Here is a 9,724-nt window from a genome sequence, read left to right on the forward strand (position 1 = left end):
AAACAGATGTTTGTGTCATATGGCAAAAATGACAGGGTTGAGATAAAAAAGGAGGACACAATCTCATTAAGGATGTGATTATCTATAACTTTTATATGAAAACTTTTTGTCTAAAATAGATTACGAGGGTGATCTGAAAAGTTTCCGACCTAATAAAGATACAAGACATTTTTTCTGAATATTTTTTTTTTATTTTTCAACATAGTCCCCTTGTAACTCTACACACTTTTCCCAGCGACGCTCCCATCTCTGTATCCCGTCCAAATAGTACTCGGCGTTTTTCTCTGCAAAATAGTGGTTCACGAAGGTGATTGCCTCTTCATTTGACGAAAATATCTGTACTCCGAGCGCAATTTTTAAATGAGGGAACAAAAAGAAATCGCTAGGGGCTAGATCTGGTGCGTAAGGCGGATGGTCAAGCAGTTCAAACCGTAATTCGTGGATTATCGCCATGGCAACCGCTGAGGTGTGAGACGGTGCGTTATCTTGATGAAACAGGTTTTCTTTTTCTGTAAATGTGGCCGTTTCCGCAAGTTCTGCTTTTAGCTTGTCAAGTAATGATGCGTAGTATCCTCCTGTGATGGTTTTTCCTTTTTGAAGATAATCAATTAAAATAACTCCATGACTATTTCAAAAAACAGTCGCCATCACTTTCCCAGCCGAAATAACAGTTTTTGCTTTTTTTTGAGCCGGTTCTCCCTTTGCCGTCCACTGTTTGGACTGTATTTTTGTTTCTGGTGAGTAGTGGTGTATCCAAGTTTCATCTACAGTAATAAATCGACGCCAAAACACGGATTTATTGCGCCTAAACTGCGCCAACATAACGTTGGAAATGTTCATTCGAACACGCTTTTGGTCTAACGTGATCAAACGCGACACACAACGCGCGGACAGCTTTCTCATGCCTAAATCTTGATTTAATATATGACAAACACGTTCTTTCCCATATAACACACAATATCCGCAGGATATTCATAGAATGTCGGAATGTCCCATTATAAGATCATCTTATAAAGACATCTATAGGATATCCTCCAGACATCCTGAAATCCTGTAGATGTCTCAGAATAAAATATCCTATGGATATCTCTGTCGTATATCTAATGTACATCCAGCTGAGATATCCAAACATGCTCATGATAATAAAATATCCTAACAATATCGTCTAGATATTTAGGAAAAATAAATAATGTACTACTTTTTATATTACATAAAATGCAATAAACCATACAGATAGATATATATTACGTCAAGGCAACAAAATATCCTGTTGGTATCTTCTGGATAATCTGGATATTTATGAGCTTGGCCACTCCCAGTAATATAGAGAATTTAAAACGCCCGCGCAAAAAATTTCCCACAATCCATCTCGACAGTTGTTTATTTTTGATGGTTTTTGCATCCTGTATTATTCATATACATATAACTATATATACTCAGTGTTCCCTATTTAACCCCGTGTGCTGTTTCCGTGCCGTAAGAAAAAGACAACATATCTCAGCTCCATATTAATGCTGCATAAGTCTATTTCACCCGGATATGGATTGAACTGCGATTGCGCCAAACTCCGATTGATTGTTGTTTTAGTTCTGTTTGGATTACTTTTTATTTGTGCGTGTAAAAGAGTGATTTTGTTTAGTTTATTGTTTCCAACTATTTTTTGATATTTTTCCAACTCCATGATAATGTGTTATAAATAATAAAAATATAAATAAAATTGAAGGTTAGGTGAAATGTCAGTCAACCACTTCCCTTTAAAAACACGGACCAATGAAAACTTCTTCAGGTAAGGCATGCGCAATTAAGTGACTATCCGGGTGAAATAGACTTATGCAGAATTCCATATTTCTCTTTCACTGTTTGGGCTTCACTTTTTAGAGATTAGGCTGAGTATATAAAGTTATATGTATATGGTATTATTCAGTTCTTTGAGTTAGTGAAATTCGAGGTGAATTCGGTCGTTTGTCGATATTGGATGGGCTTAAAAATGACTGAAACTAACAAAACTGGTTGAGTTTGACTTAGTTTTTTCTTATATTCATAGTTCTAGCCTTGTTCTAACAGACATTCTATCCTAACCTCAACTAATGTTGAAAAACGACGAACAACTCAGTGTCTCACCACAGGTCTCACAATGAAGAATTTGTGACAAAATTATAGGTGAAAATTTGTTAAAAATCGCTTGTTCTTTATCCCTTAACCCATTTTCGTGTTTGATCTATTCAAACAGAAATCCTATTTTTGGGTTTAAATTGTGAATTTCTGGAATGTGTGGTGTTACAAATTATACCTGTATCCTGTGTGCTAACTTTGATGTAAACTGTTTGCTAACTTTGATGTAAACCGATAAACTGCTAGACTCCATAAAGGGTAGTATAATCTGGTATAATACCATACGATCGAAAAAAACGGCGACAGATGTGGCTTGGAAATGAAGATTGCTGTTATTTTGTACGTAAAATTATATGGGGAATGTCATCGATCGTAATTTTCAAGCCAATTGAACGCCGTTTTTTTTCGATGGTAGAGTATAAAAGCTCTTAACTCATACAAATAAACTTCTAAATTTTGACGAAAAATTCATGGACATAATATGTAGGTATATTTTAGAGCTGTTAATAAAAATATCCAATGAATAAAGTCAAAATGTGGCTAAATAAAACTAAATCGCGAACGTTTTTACTATAAACTAAGGATGAAGTAAGTATTGTCTAATAACAGTCCTCATATAATGTCCTAAAAATATTCTATAATACTCCCAACATCATCCTTGTATTATCCTAGAAATATCCCAAATAATCCTAAAAGGCTTGCCTAGGGATGTCTTGAAGATGACTTTTTTTGTCCCACTTGGATATCCCATAAATATCCTCCTCTGGTTTTTGGATATCCCTAAGATATTTACTATATCCTTGGTGGATATCCTCAAGATATCTATAGGATTGTGTTGTATTATATGGGTTTGATATGTTCATAATCTCTCACTTTAATTCGGCGGTCGTCTAGCACCATTTGGTGATCTTTGCCGTTATTATCGTCGGTAGTTACAGTTTTTGGACGTCCCGAACGTTCATCGTCTCCCAAACTCTTACGGCCACGTTTAAATTCAGCTGCCTAAAATTTCACTGTGGTAAATGATGGTGCAGAGACCCCATACACAGAATCCAACTCATGTTTAATTTGTGTAGGCGTATTGCCTTTCAAAACCAGATATTTAGTGACAGCTCGATACTCGATTTTGTCCATTTTCGCAAAAACACTCACATCAACTCACTCAAACGGCTGTTACATAACAACTGCGCATCCAAAATGGCTGAAATTTTGGTGAATAACTGTCAACAGATGAAAAAAATTTGTTTTTTTCGAAATATCCGGTAAGCCATAAACTTTTTCAAAAATCTGAAAGGCGCATGTTTATGACCCTACAAAACTGCAATTCTTTCCCCATTTAACCGACTCTCTATCTCCAGTAGTTTCCGAGATACCCATAGAGAACATCGTAGGAAACTCACCTTGTATAGCATTTGTGGCTTTGTGGGACAAACTGTATATAAATAAGAATTGATTTTTTATTCATCGTCAATGATTATAATATCATCAATGAAACGTGATAACCTGCTAACTCCATTTTTGATTTTAAGTAAATAAAACTTTTAAACAAACGATGTTATCGTGGAGATTATAATGAAAAAGAAGAATGAGAAATTATTGGGCAAACCTACAGTAAGATTAGCCATGAAACATGGCTAAAATACGACTACCCGTAGACACTTAGTGTTTCTGCCTTCCGGCTTCATCAATACGGGAGGAATCAGCAACGATGAACTAGCGATCCTGAAAAAAGAAAAAGGGGAAGTAAACGAGGCACTAGGCACCATTTGCAACCTGGCTTTGTTTGGTTTTTTAAACTTATTGTGGGTTTGCACAGTAATTTCATTCTTCTTTTTTATTATAGTCCCCACGATAACATCTTTTGTTTATTGTTTTCTCTGTGCCAAGGTGATAGCGGCGAGGTATATTGAAGTACCTCCGCAGCGGCTTTTTGGTAGTAACGCTTGCGAATGGTGAGCTACTGCTTAACCAGGTTGCAAATGGTGCCTAGTGCCTCGTTTGCTTCCTCTTTTTCTTTTTTCAGGATCGCTAGTTCATCGTTGCTGATTCCTCCCGTATTGATGAAGCCGGAAGGCAGAAACACTAAGTGTCTGGTAGTCGTATTTTAGCCATGTTTCATTGCTAATCTTACTGTAGGTTTGCCCAATAACTTCATTCTTCTTTTTTAAAACTTTTAATACATCATTTTTACGATTTTTATATTGTTCCTCAACAAATATTATTCTTATCTGTTTATCATAACGCATGAATATACTTGCTACATGTGTAAATATTTTTTTTGTGCCGTTTATTTTCTCTTCTCTAAAATTAGGAATAATGGATCGAGTTAGCCGTTTATCACATTTCACCACGATATACATATTTACTAAATAGACTGAAGATAAATTGTTATATTAAATGTTACACGACTATTATATTGTACTCTGTAGACGAGTACAATTTTTACTCATTTATTAAAATTTCAAATAAATTAATGCTGGCGTAATTAGTTCAATCAGTGGCGGCCCGTTTGGGTAGGTCTCTGAGGCCGCGCCCCATCTTTAAAATAAAGGAAACGATTTATTTTTTTATCTAGCTTTTTATTAAATCCCAGTGTACCTTATAACAATTCTACAACACAAAAAATCATTTTATCAAATATTATATCACATCCAGGACCAGGTGCAACATAAGCCGCGTAAACCCAGCCCAAAAAGAACTCTACTTGACAGAGGCGAAATAATTATTCTAGCTTGGAAAGTTCGAATTGCCTACCTATTATAAGCGACGATTTAAGATCATCTCTATTGCAGGGTTGAAGCGAGTTATTTGGCGCTTGGGTGTGTTTTCATTGGTAGTTTAAATCAACTGACTATTGACTATTGAAAAATGCGACAATGTCTTGATCTTGTATGCATGATTCATGATGTGCGTCAACTTAGTTTTGGTTGGTTATCGCTATCTCGAGATGCGGGACTTAATATCTTACCGCTACTTTACGACAAGTCGTATGTATATACTCTGCGCTGTGCTCGTCGTTTTGTGGAAATACCCAAGCTCACCTGATGATGGGGTAGGGCCCCGAAACCGGTAGTGAGAGCAGGTTGATCCACATTATGACGAACACAGCGTGGAATTAATTTCTATATTAGCAGTTCAAGGCAAGAAACTCTTATATAATTTTATTATATACCTAAAAACTGCAAGAAATTTATTTTCCATTATCTATTTTGGACTAACCGAAAAAGCCTTTATTTACTATCGATTATGACGAACTATCTATTATGACGAACACACATTACTATCGATTATGACGAACACAGCGTGGAATTAATTTCTATATTAGCAGTTCAAGGCAAGAAACTCTTATATAATTTTATTTATATATTATTATATATGTCACAAACATATTGTATTCTATTTAGAATTATTTAAGGCGGGCGGCCACTGCGAGCGAAACTAAACTAAGCGAAGATAAGATTTGTAAAAATCAGCTTCCATACTTTTTAATGCGTCAGCGGCTACTTGACCGAATCAAATGAAAATATATAAACGAAGATTCGACTCGTAGTTTAGTTTCGCTCGTTTTAGTTCGTGAAAGGTTCCAGCGAATTTTTCGCAGCGATTAGTTTTATGATAGCAGAGATACAATACGAAAACTTAGCTGACTACTGAGCGAAAATCGTTCCCAGTGGAGTTCCCATTTAATTACCGTTTGTTTTCATATTCTTAGCTTAGTTTAGTTACGCTCGCAGTGGCCGCTCGCCTTTACAATGATACTCGATAACTATTGTAAACAAAAAAATTGAGTAGATATCCCTAAATATATTAGTTTGGTTATTATTCAAAGTAGATCTATAAATTAAGTGATTCAAAATGTAAGCTAACCATTTTTTAGATTTATCTTATCCTCTCGACAGCAAGCAATTATCCACTGTTTAGCCAAATCTTCTTGGAAATCAGAAATATTTACTGTTAGTGCCTTTCTTTTCCCGATTAGTGTTGTTGCAAGTAGCCACCGTACATTCAGGCATTTTAACTAAAGCTTTTAAAGCAAATTAATACCTAGTCTAGCCACCTAAAATCAATCGTACTAAATACTAGAAACTGAATTACGAAAATACTAACAAAACTCACTATATAAAAACAGGCTAATTACCATAAAACCACGATAAAAACCAGATAAAACCATTCGATCAAATGCAGCTGTCATGGATTTGATTCGAATGTGACGTCATGCGCAGAAATTAACTAATTTGAAACGACAAATGACCATACCATGGTTTATATATCTTGATTCGTTATGAGCCTTCATTTCGGTCTTATTCTTCGACAAACAATATATTTCGTTTTCATAATCTAATTAACTATGATGAGCACTTCTCCAAAACTAAAGCAATAGTATTAACTAAAAAAATATACTTATTTACTACAGTAAATATAAAAATAAGCCTAAACCCATCATATTATATTGAGTTCTATGTTTATTCATATTAACACTTACAGCAAAAATTAGACGATAAATAATATACACGTTTTATACAGTTACAGTTTGAAAATTAGCAGTCAAATACACCAAAAATATTACCAGGAAGATCTTAAATAATGCAAATATTTTTATGGGTACTTAGTACTTAAGACGTCTTGCCTACTTGTCAAAAGAATATAATCGCATACAACGAGAATTAAAACAGTTAGTTAGTTTCCTACGTTGCATTGTTGCTGATTTATTTAAAAACTGTATTTTCAAATAAAGTCTTAAATGTGGTAAATCATTAGTAAAAAAAAAATCCCTATAATTATTTTATATTAAGGGAATAAAGAAAATACATTTCAACTTTAATAAAAACTGTTTAGAGATTAACAATTTAAGAGTAATAAAAGCAGTAATAAAATGAAGAGTTCAACAAGAATTTTTCTTTAATTATTTATGAATAACAATTTCTCAATGTTTTTTATTAAAATCATTGAATTTGGTAAATTCATATCAGTTCTAAATACTTTAGAACCTGTTGGTATGAGATGTGTAGTTTAAAATCACATAATTATATTATTTTTTTTATATCGAGCATCTCATATTTAAAATCTACTTAGATATTTTGATACCAGATTTTTCAACGAGAAGATCATTTATATCATTAATGAACTTTTATAATTATATAGTGATTAGCGACGTCCTACTCTTCTACTCTAACTACCCATATCCCGACAGAGGATATAAAAAATACAACGGAAAATCCATTAGTCAAATGACGAAGCATTTCCATTTATTCACTACAAGGCATTTTCATTTTTTCACTTCGAGGCAACACGTTTTTTACATATTTATTTTTTAATCCAAAATTTTTGCAGTTCAAACCAATGTTTCAGGTATTTATCAAAAATTTTATTTTTGGGAAGTTAATTTAATTAATATAAAATAACATAATACAATTTTAATTACATGTTAGCTGGGTACATCAGTAACAACACTAAGTTAGAAGTTACAAGCATATTTTGTCTGGAAGCATTGTCTCTATGTAGTTTGATCTAGTTACTCAACAATGTTTGTTTAATATTTTAATGTAACTAGGTTAGCTGATTCAAATAAATGTATTGAAAGTGTGAACATTTGTTTGATTTTTCCTGTATTAGAATGATATGACATGGCGACCCTTCTTAAGGGCTTTGATTTAAGTATTTACTTACCCAAAAGTTAGTAGAATATTCAAAAGAAAATGAATGGTGGAAAAAAGTAGTGGCATAAGTTCAACTAATTTATCGTGGGGGAACACAAACTCTAAACATTCGGAATAACTCAAACTGGTGTGGTCAACTCCAACTTCATCGTTGAGCAAGAGTATACAAGTACCAACAGATGTTTGAAGAACTACTGTACAGAGTGAGTAGTCAACGATAGCGTAAAGTCCATCTCATTTGTTTCGAGGTTTACAAAAAATATTAAACATGAAAGTTACAAATACGGTTAAAATACACATTTTAAAATTATTATAGAGTATACAAGGCGCTTCAAAAAGTGTGGCAAATATAACATATGTTTTTTTTAAATGCAACACCCTATTTTTAATTTTATTTTTAGATCATGCGTAAAATTACATAAATTTTTTATATATAATGTTATATACCTAAAATTAATAGTTTTTTAATATTTAAATTTATTTAAACAATTGTTAGATTGCAGTGTGGTAAAAATTGTCAGTGATGCCATTGTTTCTAAAGTTGGAAACTAAAATTTGGTAGGAGAATTTTACAGAAATACACAAAAAGACGCGTGGAAAGATATTTCAGTTAGATGCTACAGGGTGTTTAAAATATATTTATGAATTTCAACTATTTAAAATTAAGAAATTTCAAATTTTTTCAGTGATACACCCTATATATTATCTTTTTTTCTGGTAGATTTTACAAAACTCTTCAACTTTTATTAAGTATGTCATATATATATATATATACATATATATATATATATATATATATATATATATATATATATATATATATATATATATATATATATATATATATATATATATATATATTTTTTTTTTTTTTAATTCATTTGTTAAGAATGTCACGGCTTCATTGTGTTGTTTGCCGGTTGATGATGGATTTTTTTTCAGGTTCGGGTCTCAACCAGAGGCCTAAAACTCCGCAAGTGTTTGCGTAATATTTGCGCTGTCCTAAAGATCGCTGTTTTCTGGAACTGGGCGGTGCTTAACTCCATGATCTCGAGGTCAATAAGGTGTTTCCCCAAATTCGACGTGATGGCTCCCATGGCTCCTATGACAATTGGGATGACTGAGAATGGTTTTCTCCATAGGCGGGTCATTTCTCTTCCTAGCTCCTGGTATTTATTGATTTTTTCGATCTCCTTATCTCTCACTCGGGGGTCTCCAGGGATGGCTATGTCTATTATATTGATGGTTTCTTGGATTATCACCACGATGTCCGGCGTATTGTGTTCAATTCGTCTGTCAGTCTGGATTCGGAAGTCCCAAAGTATTTTTCCCCTATCGTTTTCAACCACCTTCCCTGGGTAGTGGTTGTACCAGTTTTTCTTTACTGGGGCGCCGATGTTTTTGCAGATGTTCCAATGGATCATGCTGGCTACGTTATCGTGTCTTTTCTTATATTCCGTTTGTGCGATCTTACTGCATCCTGACACTAGGTGGTCAATGGTCTCATCTTTATCTTTACAGAGTCTACATTTTGGATCATCTGTCGTTTTGTGTACTCTGTATTTAATTGCATTTGTTGTGAAGGCTTGATCTTGTGCTGCAAAGATGGCTGCTTTTATTTCTTTACGGGTTGTCCCATTCGATATCCATTGGTATGATTTTTTATCATCTGCGTTTTCTTTAATATTTCTTGCGTAACTACCGTGGAGGGGTTTATTATTCCAGTTTGCTATTCTAGCTGATATAATCTTTTGTTTGTATATTTTCTTGTTGTCCTCTTTTTACATTTAAGATATTTTCTTTTAATATCTCACGGATTAGTTTCTCACGACTTGTTTTGAGATATTGGCTTAGGCTTATTTTCTCCTCCTCCACAGTTTATAACACTTGGACAAGTCCTCTTCCTCCTATTCGTCGCGAAATGTAAAGCCTGTCGATATCACTCTTGGGATGCA

The 9,724-nt window shown here is 33.6% G+C and overlaps 1 protein-coding gene across 1 annotated transcript; it reads right to left on the bottom strand.

Moving 5' to 3' along the window:
* Positions 1-8,707: 8,707 nt before the first annotated feature.
* Positions 8,708-9,193, bottom strand: LOC115884518. Its single transcript, XM_030903122.1, has one exon. It carries the CDS (start codon positions 9,191-9,193, stop codon positions 8,708-8,710), a length of 486 nt encoding a protein of 161 aa, XP_030758982.1.
* Positions 9,194-9,724: the final 531 nt, after the last annotated feature.

Source organism: Sitophilus oryzae, unplaced genomic scaffold (genome assembly GCF_002938485.1).
Source record: "Sitophilus oryzae breed Bouriz unplaced genomic scaffold, Soryzae_2.0 scaffold_296_pilon_pilon, whole genome shotgun sequence".
Taxonomy (NCBI): domain Eukaryota; kingdom Metazoa; phylum Arthropoda; class Insecta; order Coleoptera; family Curculionidae; genus Sitophilus; species Sitophilus oryzae.

Coding starts and splice junctions, on each gene's coding strand:
- LOC115884518 (XM_030903122.1), bottom strand. CDS start 9,193: ATGATCCATTGGAACATCTGCAAAAACATCGGCGCCCCAGTAAAGAAA.